General features: G+C 47.3%; 1 protein-coding gene across 3 annotated transcripts in view; it reads left to right on the top strand.

Annotated features, from left to right (window-relative positions):
• The first annotated feature begins 4898 nt into the window (after positions 1–4898).
• The window catches only part of GRHL1 (grainyhead like transcription factor 1), a 58598-nt gene continuing 42610 nt past the window's right edge, over positions 4899–20886 (top strand). Inside the window, exons 1-8 of one of the 3 annotated variants that reach the window (XM_058682518.1) lie at positions 4899–5247; positions 9021–9207; positions 11563–11633; positions 13539–13929; positions 14966–15042; positions 16493–16649; positions 17125–17236; positions 18239–18333. In XM_058682518.1, coding sequence (XP_058538501.1) covers positions 9142–9207; positions 11563–11633; positions 13539–13929; positions 14966–15042; positions 16493–16649; positions 17125–17236; positions 18239–18333 — 969 coding nt within the window. In that variant the 5' untranslated portion in view covers positions 4899–5247; positions 9021–9141. The other 2 variants (XM_058682517.1, XM_058682519.1) reach the window with 2 other exon arrangements.

Consider the following 20886-nt stretch of genomic DNA (forward strand, 5'->3'; position numbering starts at 1 on the left):
AGGTCTGGCATTGTTTGAGATACTTTTCACAAGACAAAACAAATGGATCCCTTGGTGGTAGGAATCAGTGTCTCCCATACCCCAGTTGTGGAAACTGAGGCTCAGGGTTACGTAACTTTCCAAAGTCACAGGGCTGGGAGGCAAGGGCGGGGATTCCATACTCGCCCTTCTATGCCCTGTATCTCTAGAGTAGAAGACTTTCCTCTCACAGCAGACACACGGTGACACAGCACAGACACAATGGCTCTGGTACACTGGGTGGGACTAACTCGGATGTCAGGCACAAAGGCTCTTCCATTGCAATTACTGAGATGTGTCTTCCATATGGGCTGTTTCATCAGAGCGAGGTCCCTGCGTGTGATGAGCCCCGCAAATGGCTCGTCGGGTGATGGTGAGGTGGCATAGCCAGCAAACAAGCACCTGGAGACCCTGGACTAGGTTCCCGACCACCTAATCTCCCAGGAAGACGGAGGCCCGCTGTCACGTGTCTTTGCGCCGGGCATTGTGTGAGATTCTTTAACTACGTGATGTTATTTAACTCCACAGAACTTGATGCTGTTTTCATTTCACAGATGAAAACACTGAGGACTGGCAGGGAGATAGACTGCTTAAGGTAAAACTGTGAAGCAGATCTGAGATTTGAATTCAGATCTGATTGACTTAAAGCCATTCTCTCAAACTCATGCAGAGCTGAGTTAACTGAAAGGCAGAGCAGCTTGTGATGTGCGGTTTAACAAAGGGATGGCCGAGGCTCCGCGGGAGTAGTTCAAGTAGGATGGGAAGGATGCTTGCAGGAGATGGCCTTGGAGGTGGCCGTGAAAGCAGAGGCGGGATGGGTGCGGTGAGGTAGAGAGAAGGAAAGGAAAGGCAGAGGCAACCGAGGGCCTGAAATTGCAGGGCATATTCAGGGAACACGGTGATGGGGTCCAGGGCCCTGGGGCTTTTAACTGGGACAAACTTTAGAATGTATGTCGGGGCCAGATGGCTAAGGAATTTAAATGCCAGGCTCCGGAGGTTGGACTTCAGTTCTGTAAGCTGTGGGTAGCTAACATCAGATCTCCTAACAACCATTCTTGCAGTCACGAGACCCTGGAGCTGGAAGGGACCAGATGACCAGCTCAACCTCTTCCTTTTTCTGAGGCCCGGAAAGCACGAACTCCACTGAGCTCAGTAGAACCTGGGCTAGAGCTCTCTCAGTCTACTCGGCTCTGCCTCCTTACCTCCACATTCCCGACTCGGAGGCCCATGGCTTGAGAAAGTGCCTCAAAGACCCTCCTTCTCTTAAAAAAAAAAACACAAAAAAAACAAAACCACAACCCCATCCGTTAGCGAAGAAGAATTATTGCCAAACAAATAAAAAGATCCTAAACCTCACTCGTAATTTTAAAAAATGCAAATCAAAACAATGAGATGCTAGTTTTCATCTAACAGACTGGCGAGGCTGAGTTTGAGAATGCCCGTCATTGGTGATTCAGCCTGTCCCGATAACCCGTTGGTTGGAGTCTAAATGGGGCAACCTTTTGTTTTTTTTTTTAAATTTTTTTTTTCAACATTTTTAATTTATTTTTGGGACAGAGAGAGACAGAGCATGAACGGGGGAGGGGCAGAGAGAGAGGGAGACACAGAATCGGAAACAGGCTCCAGGCTCCGAGCCATCAGCCCAGAGCCCGACGCGGGGCTCGAACTCACAGACCACGAGATCGTGACCTGGCTGAAGTCGGACGCTTAACCGACGGCGCCACCCAGGCGCCCCAAAATGGGGCAACCTTTTGGAAAACGCTTTGGGAGGATCCGTAAAGATTGCAACTGTGCATATGTCTTTTTCATAGAAGTGCAATTCTAGGGATTTAGCCTAAGCTCAGACTCAATCAAGTGTGCAGAGTGCAGAGTTAGATGTTTGGTGCAGAATGTTTGCAATTGTGAAAAACTGGGGAGAAAGACCCTAATTGCTCACCCATAGAGTCTCATTATCACATATCAATACAAAGAAATAATATGCAGTCACTTTTTAAATTTTCATTATTTTTAAAATTATTTTCAGTATTTTTTTTTTTTGAGAGAGAGAGAGAGAGAGAGGGAGGGGGGAGGGGCAGAGAGGGAGACACAGAATCCGAAGCAGGCTCCAGGCTCTGAGCTGTCGGCACAGAGCCCGACGAGGGGCTCGAACCCACGAGCCGTGAGATCGTGACCAGACCTGAAGTTGACCGCTTAACCCACTCAGCCACCCAGGTCCCCCATGCAGCCATTTTTTTCTTAAGTTCAGTAGATGTGTATGTGCTCACATGGAAAATGTTTAAGACATAGGAGATGGAAGGAAGCAAGCTGAGAGTTGGGCTGTGCGCAGTATGAATACCATTTGTGTAAAAAAATAAAACATACGTATACTTGTAGATACGTGGGCATTACCTAGTAAGATCCCCAAACACCGTTCACAGTGATTATCTCTGGATGGAGGAGGGAGGGACTCTGTACTCTATACCCTCTGTGTTACTTAAATTTGCGTGTAGTTTTTCCTTTATGTCTCCCTTCCTTTTCTGTTTTTTTTTTTTTTAACTATGACCACATAGTATTTTTCTAACTTAAAAAAATAGTAAAAAAAAAAAATAGAGAAGGTATTACCAACAGATAGGTGGAGAGCTCAGAGGTAAGGATTTTAACTTCTGTTTTAGAGAACTCTTGGAGACAAGCTCAATAGCCTATATGAAAATTTATAAAAACAGACCCAATGTTTTTTTTGTTTTGTTTTGTTTTGTTTTGGGTTTTTTTATCAATACCTCTAGGGTCTAAGAACCTCGGGCCCTTACTACTTTTGTTTTCGGTTATATGGTTTGATATTCACTTGTCCCATATTTATTTTGTGCCTACCAAATACCAGGCACTGGGAGTGAAGCACGAGGCTTTTAGTCCTCCGTCTCAGGAAGGCCACGTAGATCAACCCCGGTCATGGTCAAGAAGGGAAGAGAGGCAGAACCGATGCCTGCAGGTTCAACGAACGCTTACTGGATAGTTCCTGTGTGTATACCACGAGGCTGGGGACATACATGCGAAAGCGATACAATCCCCGCCCTTTCTCGAAGAGCTCCCACTATGGTGGGGACAGATGCAAACAGAAAATCACATACTACAGACAGAACGTGGTAAATGTGGTAACGGGGTGACGCAGAAGGGACTGTGGGGATGCACAGGACACTTAACCCAGCCTAGGAGGCCAGGGAAGCCCCGCCGGAGGAAAGGAGAGTCCTGGCCGAGTCTGGAAGGTTGAGTGAAGTTGGCCGAGTGCGGAGCGGAGGAGCAGGGGATTGGGGGCACGGGGTGGTTCTTAGTTCTGTGCATCGGGAGGAGAACAGCAAAAGGGCAGGTTGAGCTATTCATCTACACACCCTGCTACGGAGTTTGCACTTTATCTGGAGTGTACTCGAGTGACACGATCTCACATGTGTGCTTTAATAAGTAAGGTTCACTCTGGCCACCTCTGGAAATGCAGCAGAGGGAGAAGTCGAGGTGGGGACAATGCCCAGCTGGGGTTGCTTCAAGCCGCGCCAACTCTGATGATCTCCACCAATATAAAGACCCCGGTGGCCTCCCTGTTTCTAAATCCTCATCTTTTGTGGCCTCCTGGCAACATGCGCCCCAGCTCACCGCACCTTCCTCCTGTCTCACTTTCTGCACCCAGCTCCCACGAATCCATTTCCCTCCCACCTCGGCGATCTCCCCTCTTTGGCCCCCTCTGCTGGATCTTCTTCTTCCCAGCTTTTCTGCATTGGGGGCTCCAGGATCCCCTGGGGGGCCTGTTGTGTCCTCCCCCTGCAGTGGAGATTCGTCTTATCCCCAGGCTTTCAAGACCATCTCTGCGCTGATGACTCCCAGATGTCCGTTCGGCCCCCTCTTCCCTGGACCCCACAGTCACATCCAACCCACTCTTCCAGCTTTTACCCGGAAACCTTGTAGCGGTCTTCGACTCTCTTCTTCTCATACTTTACATCCAACTGTCAGGAAATCCTGCTGGCTCTACCTTCAGGACACATCCAGGCACTTCTCACGGCTGGACTCCACCACCCTAGGCCACGCGACTATCGTCTTCGGTCGGGACTCCCTGCTCCCATCTTTGTGCTCCTACCGCCCAGGTTACTTAAAGACGGGAGGGAGATCAGGTCACTGCTCTACTCCAAAGCCTCTGTCTTAGTAAAAACCAAAGTCCACACACCTCTCCCCTGTCCTCCTGCTTTGTCCTCCTCTGGTCACCGGTCTCCTGATGTCCACTGCCCACACCTTTTGCAAAGGTGTGCCTGTCCCACTCCTCCCCCGCTTCCTCCAAGGCCTTTCCTCCTCAGGCCTTCCAGCCCCAGCTCCACCCCGTGCTCTCCAGCTGCCTGCTTTTTCTCCCGCAGAACTTGCCCGTCTCGTGAGCACGGTTTCCAACACACCTTACTCATACTGCTTATTGTCTGTTACCCCCTAGGATGCTGAAGGCAGGCAGGGAAATCGGCTCACTACCTCCACATCTAGAACAATGCCTGGCATACAGGAGTTCTCCCTACACTTGTTGAACGAGCCAGCTGACCCTGGAGCAGGGAACTTCCGCTCAGAAGGACCATTCGGGCCGGGGTAGGGGTGGAAATGCCGGAAATGCTGGAAGGTTCAGCAGTGGGTTAGGGATGGAGCCCCAGGAAGGAGCTCTGCGGGGGTGGGGAGGGGAGTGAGGGGTGAAGGGGTTGAAGCCCAGATGGGGATTCTGAAAGGGCTAAGAGGTGCGCAGGGACTAGAGGTGATGGGGGGCCAGCAGTGAGGTGGGGGCGCAGGAGAGGGGGAGGGGCAGGCACTTGGGACCAGGAGGCCAGGACGAGGCTGATGCCGCCACTCGGCAGGTCCTCACCCAGGGCTCACGAGGGGAAACAACGGTTAGACGGGCAGTTGCCCAGTGACTGTCACATAGCGGACACTAGAAGATGGACGCGCAGAAGGTTCGAAAGCCCGACAGCTGCGGTGGGCACGGCGAGGCCGGAGACATCTGAGCTTTCTCAGGCCACAGCCAGAGGCCTCATAAATAAATGGACGCGGACTGAGAGGCGGCACGAAGGCGGGGCGCTTCACAGACCCGGGGAGGGAAAGGTGCCCGAGGCAGCCGAGCTGCGGACCGCGGACGGGGTGGCTCCATCACCGGAGCCGCGGAGGGCTTCGGTGGGCTAGCGGGGAAGGAAGGACCCCCAAGGCCCGAGAAGGACCCCCAAAGCTTGGCCGGTCCCTCAGGTGAGCCGCCGAGGGCTGCGACCTCGGCGCCGGGCGGTGGGCACACGCGGAGGGCGGCGGAGGGGCGGAAGGTGCGCGCCTGCAGCCGCGCGGCCACGCCAGTCCCCGGCCCGAGGCAGGCCGAGAGCGCGGGGCGCGCCGCACCTACGCGGCCACGCGGAGCGGCGGTCCCCGCCCCGGCGGCCCGCGCGCTGGCCAATCAGGGGGCGCCGCCGGCCTCCCGGCCCCGAGGCCCCGCCCCGGGCGGGCGCGCTGCCAGCCAATGGGCGGTCGAGCCCGGGCGCCCAGAGCGCGCAGCCCGCGCCGAGCCGGCTCAGAGCGAGAAAAGCGAACCCAACCCGTCGGGGCCGCCGCTCCGGACCCGCCGCCGCCGCCGCCGCCGCCGCCGCCGCCGCCGCCGCCTCCTCCCCCCCGGATCGGGTGTACTGTCCCAACCCGAAAGTCCAGTTCTGCGGCCCGGCAGCGGCGAGCAAGCGCGATGACACAGGAGTACGATAAGTAAGTGAAGCGCCGGCGCGCGAGTCCGGCCGTGCGGCTTCAGGCCGCCGCTGCGCGCCGGGCCGGCCGCACCTGCCGCGAGGCCCGGCGAGGCGAGGCGAGGCCCGGCGGGCGGGCGGGCGGACGGACGGACGGACGGGGGTGTGAGGCCGGGCGCGGGGCGAGGCCCGGCGGGCGGGGTCGAAGCCGGCCGGCCGGGCTGGGGGCGCGTCTCGCCGACCACTTTCTTCGCCGCCGCGGCCTCTGCCCTTCAGCACCCCCTCCCCCGCGCCTTTGTTCCTCCGAAGCCCCCGGGGAGACCCTTGCCTTGGGGACTCGATTCCGGAGAGGACAGCTCCCTGCTCGGCCCCCCTCCGCCTCGGCGGCACCACCCCGCGGGCGCGCCCCCATCTCCGCTCGGCTGGTGGCCCGGGTGCGGGGAGGGAGATTCGTGGTGCCGCGCCTGTCGGGCTGTGGCCGCGACGCGTGGACCCCCCCCCCGTGCCCCCCTCCCCCGAGCGGGGTCGCGTTTGCTCGGGGGGGGGGGGTGGGGGGGGACTCGCTCCCCCGCTGAAAGGTAGATGTCTCGGGTAATCAGTCCCCTGTCGCCCAGCGGTCTCCTGCCTGCAGTCCGCCTGCTAGAACTTCCGAAAGGAGAGATTGAGGGAAAAGTTGAAGTGCTCTGGTGTCCTGGCATCTTTTTTTTTCCCCTTGGCTGGCTGTGTGGGTGAGAAAATTGTTGTAGGAGTTATTTTGCCACTTGCATCATTGATGGTAATTACAGATTACTGTAATTAAAAATCCTCAGAAAAGATCAGGAGGATGAAATCGTCGAAATCAGGGTGATAAACAGAAAAGTACTGGGCTAATATGTCTTTTGGAGTTTGTGATTAAAGAAATATTTTGACCCGCGCAAGGTGGTAATGTAAGATGTTAACATTAAGGGACACGGGGTGAGGGATATTCCTGTATTTTCTTTGCAGCTTTTCTGTAAATATAAAATTGTTCCGAAATAAAAAAAGTTTTAAGAAAAAAGTGAATGGCACCAAACGAGTGGGTATATTTCAGATCAGTAAATCCAGATCAGACGTATTCCTTCCAGGTTGTAACTTACGTGTGCTCTTTTTCTGATTGAGGGGGTTAGATTGTGTATGGGATATCTTAAATGGATTAACCTGGTGTTGTCCATTAAGTGATCACTTGAAATACATTTCAGAAATCTTGGAGAGCTCATTGGTGAAGGGTTTAAGACTTCCCCAAGGCAGTGAGGGGCCTTTAGGGACTAGCACCTGCCAGTGCCCGGCTGTCCTAGGAGGAAGTAGACTAAGACAGGCCACTGGGGACTGTTTGTTTCTTGACTTCGGGTTTAGATAAGGCAAATTTCCAAAGCTAAAATTTTGGCCTCTGGCACGCTTTGGAAATGTAAGGCACCTACCTTCAGGGTGATCCCAAACAAAGCCATTTGCAAAAAATATTTTCTGTTGCCTGGACAAATTTGGGATGGGGGTGGGAGAAGAAGGGAAGCTGAAAAACTAGCATTACGGGAATTGAATGAGCCAAGTGCTGTCATAATCTTCTGGAAGTAGCTATTACACTATTAATAATAGCTTAGCCATGCCCCAGTAAATCACCTCAAGATAGCACTGATTCAGTAGTTAACACTCGGCTCGGAATGGTGTAGGCAGTGCCCTTTTGTATGTGACGTGTTTATTTCTTGTGCGTGTGAGATTTAAATCCACTCCTGCATTTCTAAGCAAACTGCCTCGTTGAGTTTGTTTTGTGTTAAAATAGTACATGCACCACCTCGAGTCTTCTTTTCCTGCGAAATGTAAGCTCCTTGGATTTTATGCCTAGACATGAGTTTAAACCACTGACTTTGAAAGAAGACCTGATTTTGAGGTTACGTGGTCGGCCCGTGTCCCCACCCCTTTTCAAAGATGTTCTCCTTTCTCAAAATCCGTATCTGCTTTTAAAGGGCCTGGGTGACTGCCAAACCCTAACCTGTGTTGATTACTTGAAAAGATAATCAATCTTTCTACATTCACTTTTAGAGTAGGCAGGTCACCTTTAGGCCATTTAACATATTTCATTTGTGTGTTGCAATGAGGCCTGATCCTTAAATTTGCTTGTTAGAATAGTGATAATTCAGAGCCGTTTTGAACATGAACAGGTTTTTGGTGGGGTGGTTTTTTTTGTTTTTTTTTTTTTTTTTTTTTTTTTTTTTTTTTTTCCCCTTCAACTTCATTTTGCTGGAGTGAGTGTTCCATTTTTTCTCTTTATTGACTTATTAAATAGCGCCAACCGAACAGTTGTTGAGACTGTTTACATTTCAGGGTTTTGGAATCAGTCATGTTTGTTTTAATCTTTAAAATTAAATCTTCTGTAAGACTCTACTAAGATCTCCGTTGATTTTTCTGGATTTGTCCCACCAAACGACAGTGTTGAAACGAAACCGTTCTTGCCCGGTGTGAGAAACTAGAAAAGATTTTTAAAAACAAGATTTCCCACCTATTTTTTTTTTGAAAAAGCTCCTTTCGTTCAGTGGCTTTATTTATTGTCGTAGATTCTCAAGTGTTTATCTCTGAGATAAACAGTTAACTCCCATGCCAGAAACTTATGCCTCCTTATTGATTTACAGTCCCCTTTGGCCACATTCCATGCTCAATCTGCTGGGAATCAGTAGAATATTCTAACTTTCTCATATACCCCGGAGGATTAAGCGAAGTTTCCCTTTTTCTTTCCGCCCCCTCCTCCTCTCCCCCTTCTTTGTGGGTAGGAAGGTTTTTAAGGCATGATATCAACAGGAGAAGGAAGGAAATAACATGTAGCAGCATGATGATCGAACCACGTATACTCTTCTTGAGGAGGGTACAGTCCTGATCGGAGAGGTCTGAAGGGAGTGAATGTTCTGTTTTGCCTGACTTTGTCCTTGTGTTTGTTTACTTAAGTGTTTGAATAGCCTGACATTTTCTTAGAGCATTTTTTTGTTTTGTTTCGTTTTGCCAAACACTAGATCCTGGGTGACAGGTACAGGTAAACCGCCTAAGGTTTAGGTTCCCTGGCTGCCTAACCCTGGCGTCTTACCGGGTGACCCCCTCGGCGTGCATGTAAGTGGGTTGTCTCCTGGTCTTGTCTTCATTTTCTTTGCCAGGGCGGGTCACTGATGAAACACTAAAGAACAAAGCTATTTGATTGGAACGGCAAGGAATTGGTTGTTTGGGTCTTGAAAAATGAGCTTATGGTGCCTTGCGGTAAAAAGTGCGATGTACATACACGTGTTTCTGATTTCTCCGAAGCAAACGGCCGGTGTTGGTTCTTCAGAACGAAGCACTTTATCCACAGCGGCGCTCCTACACTAGTGAGGATGAAGCCTGGAAGTCCTTCCTGGAAAACCCTCTCACCGCAGCAACCAAAGCAATGATGAGCATCAATGGGGACGAAGACAGCGCGGCCGCCCTGGGCTTGCTCTATGACTATTACAAGGTGGATTCGCCTCCTCTTTTACAAACCTAACAACAGTCCGAGATGCACTTGATTCAACAGCATATAAAACAGTAATTTGCTGGCAGAGTGTAATGCAAGTTGCTTCTCTAGTGACTATAAATAGTCTAATGAGTACTTTGGCTTACTGTGGTTCAAAGCTGAAAAGGGACGATCATAGAATCAAAGGGTTGTTTTTGCAGCGTGTGCGGTAGCCCGCTGTGCTAGCTCTATCTGAGAGGCGAAGCTGCCGCAGAAGAAAATGGTAAGCTGTGTCGCATCGAGATTGAACGTTTTACCAAAGGTACTTAGTGCCCTCAAGCAGAGACCGTGGTTCATTTACCTGTGCTCCAGCCGACATTCTGACGCAGTCGGAGTGACTTCCTTTTCCTTACGTGACATGACAGAGCTTTTGATCTGCTTGTAGGAGTCGTGAAGGGAAAAAAAGCTAGTTTCTAGTCTTGGACTTGCTTGTTCTACGCTCAGGGTATATCTCGTTGCCTATTTCTATAGGTCAGTCCTAATTAGGTATCATTGATTCTCTGCCTGAAGTCTTACGTGGTGTTCCTACCTGGAGATTGGTATCCTCGTCGTCGTCCTCATAATACTAGCCACCGCTTACTGATCGTCTGTGTCACACGCTAGACGTGTTACCAGCACGTGTGTTCTTTTTGATCCCTCCAGAAAGCCTCCAAAATATGTGTTACTATCCCTATTTTGCAGATGGGAAAAAATTAAGTCCTCAGGTCACACAGCCAGGATGCGTAGCGGCCAGGGTCTCAGTCCCGGTCTGGATTGTGCCAAAGTCACCCTCTTCAGTATGCCGTGCCGTCTCCCCCTTCAGTATGCCGTGCCGTCTCCCCTGGGACACACTTTGCTTCCTGTATTTACTTTGGCATTTTTCTCTCTGCCCAACGATAGTATGTGGAGATGGCCATACGTTACAGTTTGTTTTTGCCCTGTTTTTTCGTTTTTAAAACTTCCAAAGCCATAGGAAACTTAAATTTGGTTGGAAAATTAACCCCCAGATACAGTCACCTAGATTCACCAGTTGCTTGCCTTCTGTTCCCTTCTGGCACTGTATTCTTTCCGGAATACGAGAGATGCAGAGGGGACAAAAGCAAAGAAGATAGTTTGATTATGGTCGCCAAATAGAGTGGGATCTAAACGCAAGATTTAATTATTTTCTTATGTGAGGCTGTGTATCCGGCATGTTGTGTTTGAGAGGCTGAGGTAAGATTTGTTTTGTTTTGTTTCCTTTGAATATGAAGGGAAACTTGTGCCTCGGGATGCTGGAAGAAATCTTTGCCTGGGAAGTGTAGCCGAAGAATTCCTTTAAAGTGGAGCTTATGATGTATCTGTTCTCCTTACGGCTTGTTTATTGACTCAATCAGTATAAAAAATCATAAGTTCCTAAGTATTATGAAGTTTGAGGTTACATATTTTTTTAGGTTTTTTTTTTTTTTTTTTTGTATTTATCTGGAGAGGGAGAGAGAGAGGGAGTGCACATACAAGTGGGGGAGGTGTAGAGAGGGAGAGAAAGAGAATTCCGAGCAGTCTCTGTACCGTTGACCCAGAGCCCGATGCGGGGCTTGATCTCACGAACTGTGAGGTCACGACCTGAGCTGAAACCGAGAATCGGAGGCTTAACTGACTGAGCTACCCAGGCGCCCCAAGAAGTTTCATGTTTGTAACTGAAATTTTGAGAATGGGAAAACACCAACAAGTTTAGTGGCAGAAAGACTGATGTAATAATACTGATTGTAGTGCTTGAATATGTGTATGCTTTAAATATAGGGTCCTAGAAGTATCTTACATCTTAGGGGGAGATAAATCATCACGTCTGTACTGTAAAGGTGACAATCTTGTGTCTGTATGTCAGCCTTCTTATGATAGGTGTAGGGTGATTTTCTTTTCTAAATGAACTGATGAGTCTGAGGGGTTTTTTCTGCATTGGACCTGAAAGGTAGGGCAATGGAAAGGAGCGGCGAGAACACCGCTAGAGTCCAGTTGGGTTTTCAGTCTTCTTGTTTGTTCCATCACGTGGATAAATGGGTAACACCAGACCAGTGGTTTTTGTTTCAGAGATGAGCCCAAACTCAATGACAGATTGAATTTGTGCTGCCCTGAGTTTATTTGGCAGCTAAAGAATCGTTGGCTTTTGCTTATTAACCTGGTGACCAGAACGTAAGCTCTTGGGGGCAGACGCTGCCTTCATCGCGTCGTCCCCACAGCCTGGCATCGGGTGGGCGGCCTGGTAGACCCTGTGAATGGTTGAACTTAACTGAAAAATCAAAGGCTGTGTCTATACTCCACTAAGTGAGAACTGAATTGTCGTCTCGTGTGTTCATATCTAAGGTTCCAAGAGAGAGGCGATCGTCAACAGCAAAGCCAGACGTTGAGCACCCAGGACCAGATCACAGCAAGAGGTAAGGTCTAATAGCATAAAACCCTACTCTTGAAAAATGCCAGGTTTCTGCGAAAAGAAGACTGGGAGTTTGTTTAAACGAGAAAGCTCTGGTGGAAGAGATAGGGGACAATTATGATTCTGTGGCTCTGAAAAGTTACCAGGTTCTGTAGACATAGTTGCCTTTTCTGGAAAACAAAGCATTAACCCTCTTTTCCTGTGGAGGGATGTTTGTAGTAAGAACGGAAGGGGAAGGGACGACGTGTTTGCTTATCCTCTTTGAGGTTCTCTCAAAAAAGGTGTGGCTTAATGCAATGGTAGGGGTCCTTTTAAAGAAATTAAGTAGCCAGCAATCTTGAATAATTGCCTAAGCAAAACTTAATGAAGTAGCTCGTGTTCCCAATTCGTGTTGAAGTTATTTTGAAAATATTTTAGGTTAAAACTTCTAGAAAATTAAGGCTTTCTGCTTTGGCCAGGAAAAAAAATTAAATACACCTTTTAAATTTCCCTGTGTTCTATTAGTAGTAGAGGAGTAAAACATTTTTAAAGAAAGAATGACCACTCAGAATCCCACCGTCTTGACGATTTCTTTATTTACTATTTGGGTGTGTGTGCATATTTTATGCGGTTGTGGTTGTATTCACAGATCGGATTTGATAGTTTGGGTTCTGCCTAATCCCTTCTGTGAGTGTTTTCCACGTTGCTGTTTTAATCGTCATAATTACCCTTTGGAGAAGGGCCGATGGCTTTTATTATGTTACTCTTTATCATGGGCATTTTCAAACAACAGAAGTAGAGAAATGATATAAACCCACATACGTCATTCCTAGCTTCAGCAGTTACTGACATGATTCCTCCTGTTTGATCTACTCTTCCCTGTTCTCCAACTGTTAAATTCACTTTGTATTTTATTTGCTTTTTGCTGTAGTTATTTTAAAGCAAAACTTAGTGTCCTAACAGTAAGTCCCTGTCTAATTTTTTTACTACCACGAAGGCTTACTGGCCCACTTTCTAGATCGCTGTTTCCTTTTTTCTTTCTTGAGGATAAATTCTTGGGAGTGAATTTACGGTTCGAGGTTCGAACATTTCATCGATCATGCTCTTTTCTGCAAAGGTCAGCCTGTATTGTTTGAGGGGGCTTTGAAAATTCACAAACTGCGCCCTGGACTGGAAATCATCTTCTGTTGCCCAGGGTAGTAATTAAAGCAAAAAATAATTTCACGCAAATTTATCTACCTGTACGGTGTAACCGTAGGTTTTCTTGTGATGGTAGAGAGAGCCGCGTAAGTGTAGGTACTAGGGAGAGTGGTGGCCGAGCAGGGACAGTTCATACTTGGCGAACCCTTGTGCACCAGGCATTATTAGACACGATCTGGTGTGCCGTCTCATTTCATCTCGCCATGACCTTGTGAGGATAGATACCCCTGTTATCCCCGCTTTGGAGAGGAGCACGCAGTTACAAAGAGATGAGATAGCTTGCTAAAGGTCGTAGAGTTTGAACCAAGGCGGTCCGACTCTGGAACCGGTACTTGAACCGTCTTCTGCTCCGGCCATTAGGTTTGTATCTTTGAGCTTCTAATGAGATAGGATAATTTTATCAGGATTATTGAGAATAAAGAGAACCGCGAGGTGTCTGTGTTTCAAATGAAATTTTACTTAATACTTTTGGATTTTACTTGACCGATGACTATGAAGTCTTTTTTTCTTTCTCTAGTAATGGAATGTCATTGGCATTTTCTATTTATGTGGTTCTTCCCCAGTATTGTAGTATTGTTGTTATTATTACTATGACTATTATTATTATTATTATTATTATTATTGCTGCACAGGACCCAGCAGCCCACTGCCATTAGGAACAGTTAAAAATTGTCAAAGAACTGTATCGGCATTGAATTTGAAAACACAGTTTTCTTTTCTTTTCTTAAAGAAACAGCATACCAAGTGTGACTGAGCAGTCCCTCGTTTCTGCTGGAGAAAACAGAGTGCAAGTACTGAAAAATGTGCCATTTAACATCGTCCTTCCCCATGGCAACCAACTGGGCGTTGATAAGAGAGGCCATCTAACGGCTCCCGATACAACAGTCACTGTCTCCATAGCAACGATGCCTACCCACTCCATCAAGACAGAAACCCAGCCCCATGGCTTCGCTGTGGGAATCTCTCCAGCAGTGTATCATCCTGAGCCCACTGAGCGGGTGGTGGTTTTCGACCGGAACCTTAACGCTGACCAGTTCAGCTCTGGTGCTCAACCCCCAAATGCTCAGAGGCGAACTCCAGACTCTACCTTCTCAGAGACCTTCAAGGAAGGCGTTCAGGAGGTACAGGAAATGAAAGCATCTTCCTAAGACATTTGTGTGTTTGTATAAGTATTGAGTTCCACCTCTTCCTTGTTACGTAAGCTTGAAACTCAGCCTGAAATGAATGGATTAGGAACAAAAGATTTTTTTTTTCCTAAGAGAAAAGGCCCATGGGTATAATTTGTAAACTAAACCTACAAAACCAGAAATGATTATCAAGGGCACATGGCTAATCTTACCAGCATTTGAGTTAACAATTATGATTTCAGCTAAGTGATTTGTTGGAGAAAGGGAACCCCGTGCATAATCTTCCATCGACAACAGAGATCTCCACATAAGTCTCTTCTCAGCTTTTGTCCTAGACCAAAACAAGATTCCTGCAATTGCTCTTAACATAAAATGATTTATCATGGACTTGCTTGGTCTCTCTCGGTTGGTAGTGTGGTCAGGGAGGCAGGGGGTCTTGATGACAAGTGCGGTGTGTGAAATTTACAAATTAACCCCCAAGGCTTCTGGGGGGTTTTGTGGCGATGAACACCTGTCAGGTAAAAATTAGGGACTGAAGATGTTCGAAGCCATCTTTAACGTCTCACGGGGAACAGGAGCATCTGTCTGCTTATGGAGTTAAGGACTAGAATAGTAGCGTTTTCCGAGACAATGCACCGATCCGTCCAGCCACGGTACAGACCTGATACTGTATCTTCGCTTGGTACGATGATGCCTAAAAGTCACGAGATTTTGGTTGCAGATTCTAGAGTTTGAACAGAAATGAGATGTGTGGGAAAGATGGGAAAAGGGAATAACGTAGCACTCTGTGGGAGTACCCGCGGAGATTGTCCCCGTCGGATTGAGTGGCATGTAACATGGGTGGGTATTTTTCTTTCTTTTTGGTTTTCTCTTTACATCTTTTGTAGAGTGAAAATTTTTATTTTAAAATGAATATTGAATGAGCAGTGGGTTGCTGTAAGCCACATACTCCTGTGCTGTACCGGATATTGGTCTTTAGTAAGCCTGATAACCAGTTAAATAGTTGTGGCTTATTGCATTGATATTTCAGGTTTTCTTCCCCTCGGATCTCAGTCTGCGGATGCCTGGCATGAATTCAGAGGACTATGTTTTTGACAGTGTTTCTGGGTAATCGTTGTCTTTTAATTTGATTTTTAACTTTCAGCTCTTACGGCTTTTTTGTTAATCTGATACTGGAAAATCAGAGGTGGCTTTGGTGTGCTTTCACCTGTATCTCAACTACAGTTACTGTGGTGTCATCTTTGCTCGAGTCTGTTTAACCTTGGAATCTGTACTGTGTTTCACGTTTCCTTAATTCTTGGTGTTGGTGCTCTTCCTTTCCTTCGGTTTCTTTATGTGATGGCTGCAGAATGGAATCTAAAAGAAGAGGTGAGGGGATTCAACTAGATCTCCGAGCTCCCTTCTGTTTGCAAGAGTGTGTACTTCTGTGAGGATTTAGGAATACCATCAGGTGGATAAAGGCTTTTATTCGTGATTAGGCTCACTAGCGGTAAAGTAAATGAGGTCAGCTTTCTTCTAACCTGACAACCTCTTCTTTTAAAACCTCACGAGATTGTGTCACACACTGGGAATATGAATATCTTCCAAATGAATTGTGGAAATGTAAAAACACCTCCAGAGGGTTTTTAAAAGAGCTTAGGATTTCATTTTATAATTTCGTTCTTTGCAGTTTTTGGTATGTTGTCTTTTGAAGCGAACCCCGTTTATTTGAGAGCCTAGGGTTTTGTGGGAATTGAGACTTCCCTTAGAGACCTGCCTCAAGGAGCAGGAGTCACAGACTCGAATGCCTTTAGGATCTCAGATAGGGGTCGCCACCCTTTTTCTGTAAAGAATCAGATAGTATATATTGAAGCTTTGTGGGCCTCCCAGCCTCTGTTGCAACTGCCCGGCTCTGCCACTCCAGCACAAAAGCAGCTGCAGATAACATGTAAATAAAGGGTGTGGTTGTGGTCCATAAAACTTGATTTATAAAAATGGGTGTAATTTTCGACATCGGGCCTAGGAAGGTTATTGGACACCTTTAGGGAGATTTATGCGTGTTACTTTAAGGTGGTAGGAAATGTAGGGAATCATGGAATGCCCATCTAGACATTAAATTGCAAGCAAAACCAACAAAAAAAGTGCGGTGCAGACCACATCAGATTTCATCAGAGGACTACCAGCCACCTGTTTGCAACCTTTGCAGTGTCTTCTGGTTGCAACCAGATTGGCAACATGTCTTGGGAGATTTCCTTCCAAAATCCTTTTTTGGTCACGGGTATCTTTAGTACCCTTTGCTTCCCAACTTCGAATTTTTAACGTTACTTCCTAGAATCTCTAGGAGGCATTTTGTAGCCCCACATAGGAGAGATGGAAGGATTTCCGTGTCGCTAAAGACAGCCTTTCTTGTGGAAGAAGTACCAGTGCCACTTATGATGTGACATAGTCAGTTGGATGTTTCCTGGTAGTCGCCTGTTGGCATACATCCACACTGAAGCGTTTCAGGATTGAGCTCAAGCACAAAGGAAGCTTCCCAAAGAGTGGCTTAGACATCTGTGACTTTTGTTTCATTCTTTAGGAACAACTTTGAATATACCCTAGAAGCCTCAAAGTCGCTTCGACAGAAGCCAGGAGATAGCACCATGACGTACCTAAACAAAGGCCAGTTCTACCCTGTCACCTTGAAGGAGGTGAACAGCAGCGAGGGCATCCAGCGGCCCATCAGCAAAGTCCGAGTAAGTTCTGCTCTCAGTTCTGTTCTCTAGGAAAGCTAGTCAGAGCTTAGCATTCCCCAGTCTGAAGAACATCAAAATGAAGATCTAAAATTGCGGTTTCAGGGGCGTCTCGGTGGCTCAGTCGGTTGAGCGTCCGGCTTCAGCTCAGGTCACGATCTCGCGGTCCGTGGGTTCGAGCCCCGCGTCGGGCTCTGTGCCGACGGCTCGGAGCCCGGAGCCTGCTTCCCATTCTGTGTGTGTCTCTCTCTCTCTGCCCCTCCTCTGCTTGCATTCTCCTCTCCCTCTCTCTCTCTCTCTCTCTCTCTCTCTCTCTCTCTCTCTCAAAACTAAATAAACATTTACAAAAAAATTAAAAAATAAAATAAAATAAAATTGCGGTTTTAAGCCTTACCTGTAAAATATAACACTAAGTTTTCCGAAAGATCCTCGCCTCCCCCTTCAGTGTCTTCATGTTATAATGCCTTCTCTTTCATAGAGTGTGATCATGGTGGTTTTTGCAGAAGACAAAAGCCGAGAAGATCAGTTAAGGCATTGGAAATACTGGCACTCCCGACAGCACACAGCTAAACAAAGATGCATTGATATCGGTAAGTAGCTCCGGAGCCCGCTTTTATTCCCAGAGGTGCACGCATCCAGTTTTCTGATTCCAGTTCTTTTTGGCAGTGACCGGCTTCCTGCCGAAAGCATTTGAATTTTTATGCCAGCTACTGATCTGTTCCAAACCCTGTCCTCGGCCTCCTGGAATCAGTGCTCTTAACCTTATTTCCTTCATGAGGACATGTGGGCCGTGCAGTGGCTTTCCACATGACACTGGGACCAGAGGCTGTGTAGCCTGCTCACGCAAGCGTGCCCTGCTCTTTGGTCTGCAGAGTTTTTGAGGCGAAATGTGTTCTCGAAGAGATTCCCGATCATTGGTAAATGATAGTAAGGTGGACAAAAAGCCTAAAGAAACAAGTAAAAGGAAAAACGGCTAGCGTGCACTTCCCTGACAGTGTCCCCTGGTTGCATGTTGAAGTGCACCGCTAGACTCTTCTGTCTTCAAAGAGACCCAGAGATGCGTCACTTGGGGTGTAACAGCAGACCTGTGCAAATCCATGTTTAATGAAGTGGCTTTATGAGAATGAATGCCTGGTCTCTTGCTGTGTATATAAGTTTCGTATAAAACCATTATCTATATCGCAAGATGGCTCTTAACCAGAGTGTTGCTGCTGCTTTTTTTTTTTTTTTTTTTTTTTTTTTTTGTCTTTTTTAACTTTCGTGGTCTCTTTTCAGAACAATGAAAAGAACTGAGTTCTGATCTTGGCTCTCGGGGCCAGTTTTGTGACCTTGGGACAGTTACTGAAACTTTTTAATCCTAAGTATCTTAATTTTGACATAAGGGGAAAAAATTAAATACTACATAAACTTGCCTCTATTTTAAGAGCGCTGTGATTTTTTTTCTTCATTTTTTGAACGCTTTTCAACCCAACAAAATGTTAAATTAAGTTTTTCAGAGGTGATAATATGAAAAACCAAATCGTACTTTGAACTGCTGTAATCTCGTGTTGGAACCAGAAATCACAAATTTCTCTCTCTCGTCACTCATATAGCCGACTATAAAGAAAGCTTCAATACCATCAGTAACATTGAGGAGATTGCGTATAATGCCATTTCCTTCACTTGGGACATAAACGACGAAGCAAAGGTAGGTAATGGAGTTCAGGGCCTTTTCTGTTTCCAGCTTCGTGAGGAAAAGTGGGAGGAGTTTAATGATTTGACAACTGATCTTTTTCTCTCTTTTTTTTTTATGGTTTTACACGTTTTCATTCTTTTTTTTTTTTTTTTTAAAGTTTATTTATTTATTTTGAGAGAGACAGACAGCATATGTGCGTGTGGACGCGCAGGGCAGAGAGAGAGGGAGAAACAAACTCCCAAGCAGGTTCCGAGCTGTCAGCGTGGAGTCCGGCGCAGGACTCGATCTCATGAACCGTGAAACCATGACCTAAGATGAAATCAAGAGTCAGATGCTTAGCCGACCGAGCCACCCAGAGCCCCTTCGTGTTTTCATTCTTTTGCTCGGGAATAGGAGAATAGGCTCGGCTAAGAAGATGGGTTCTAGCCGTTAAGTCGTGCCGTGCATGGAAAGGAGACAAGACTTTGGGAGGAGAAATAGCCACTGTGTCATCAGCGGTGCCCTCTCTTCCGCTGGGTCAGCGTCAGCTGGGTGGTTGGCTTCCTCTCTCTTCAGCATTGTACATTTTCTGAAGTACAGCTTCTTGCCAGATGCTCTGAAACTGCCCTTGACCCCTCTCCGTCCTCTGAAAAGAACCACACGTGGCGCAGCACGCGAGCCCGCGGGGTGGGTGGGAGCCTGTCACTGCACGCTGTGCGGCATGGAGCCTGACGCCTCATTCTCTGTGCTCCGTTCCCTCATTTGCAGAGCTCATACCTGCCTCCTCTCTCCTTCGGGCACGTCGTGGGCTTATTCAAACGGTGCCTCTGTCGGAGCTTCTTCAGAAAGGCCCTTAAATACAAATTGTTGGTAGCAGTGCTCTCGTATCGTTGCTCTCAAATACAGCTCGTGGAAGGTTCTCCTCTCTCGGGGTTTTAAAGTGAAGAATTACCTCCGATTCACGTGGTCATTTGGATCATTGTTGTTTTTTGTTTTTTTTTTTAACGTTCATTCATTTTTGAGAGACGGAGCGCGAGCCAGGGAGGGGCAGAGAGGGAGACACAGAATCCGAAACAGGCTCCGGGCTCTGAGCTGTCAGCACAGGGCCCGAACCCACGAACCTCAAGATCGTGACCTGAGCCGAAGTTGGACGCTTAACCGGCTGTGCCGCCCAGGCACCCCTGGATCATTCTAATTGGAGTTCTGGGCCCTTTTAAGAAAAATTAAACATATGGGGCGCCTGGGTGGCTCAGTCGGTTAAGCGTCCAACTTCGGCTCAGGTCACAATCTCACGTTCCGTGAGTTTGAGCCCCGCGTCGGGCTCTGGGCTGATGGCTCAGATCCTGGAGCCTGCTTCCGGTTCTGTGTCTCCCTCTCTCTCTGCCCCTCCCCCGTTCATGCTCTGTCTCTCTCTGTCTCAAAATAAATAAATGTTAAAAAAAATAATTTAAAAAAAAAAAAAAAAAAGAAAAATCAAACATATTCTCAAGTCCTTTCTGCCCTTCCCACAGATTCCTTTTAGAATAATCCCTCTTTCACTAAATTATTAGAGTTTGGGTATTTATTTTTTTCTTTGGATTAGTTTAAAAATTGGGAGCTGAGGCAACACGAGAAACATAAAATTTTTGGACAGTTAGTGTAAATCTGCTCTTTACTATTTGTTGCGCTTTTCTACATCAAGGTCCCGGTATAAACCGCGGATAACCTTCCTGTCCTTCTCAACCTCTTTTTGTTTTTTGTTTGTTTGTTTACTTTATTCAACAAGAATTTTAGCCATTATGGAGTAAGTCTGCCTGAGGTACTAATTATTACATAATTTAATTTTTTACTGCCTAGGGTTGCTTTTAAAAAATCCTACGAGGGGCGCCTGGGTGGCGCAGTCGGTTAAGCGTCCGACTTCAGCCAGGTCACGATCTCGCGGTCCGTGAGTTCGAGCCCCGCGTCGGGCTCTGGGCTGATGGCTCGGAGCCTGGAGCCTGTTTCTGATTCTGTGTCTCCCTCTCTCTCTGCCCCTGCCCCGTTCATGCTTTGTCTCTCTCTGTCCCAAAAATAAAAATAAAAAAAAAAAAAAAAAAAATCCTACGAGTGGATTCTTGAGGACCATGTTAACTTTGTAGTAGGATTGCTTTCCTTTCTTACTCTGGGCACCCTGTCCAAGGCAAAGACGTGTCCTCAGTGGAGGATGTGGTGAGTGGGTCTGCCAGTCTGTAAGGAAGTGTGGGTTATTGTAGTTGCACTGAGGTGTTCCTCCTGACCACCTTGATCCTATACAAGTGTCCTCAGGTTGCTTAGTCCAGAGTTCGGTGCTTGATTAAACCACAAATTCACTACAGAAGAGCTGTTAGGAGGAAAAGTAAACTTTTCACTTTATATCATGGTTGTTACGGTTATTTTGAAATTAAATATTGTAGTAAGACTCAGCAGCCTGCAAGAACAGTTGGCTCTGTGCCCTCTGGGTGCTTCTGTTATAAAAGCAAACCGGGGATAGGTTTCCTGTTTGCCATTAGGGACTAATTGAGAAATTGTGGAAGAGGTGATGGAGAACATCGAAGTCCTGAGCCCACTTTGCTGACTTACCTGTGACCT

The sequence above is a fragment of the Neofelis nebulosa genome, chromosome 9 (assembly GCF_028018385.1).
Source record: "Neofelis nebulosa isolate mNeoNeb1 chromosome 9, mNeoNeb1.pri, whole genome shotgun sequence".
In the NCBI taxonomy this organism is placed as follows: Eukaryota; Metazoa; Chordata; class Mammalia; order Carnivora; family Felidae; genus Neofelis; species Neofelis nebulosa.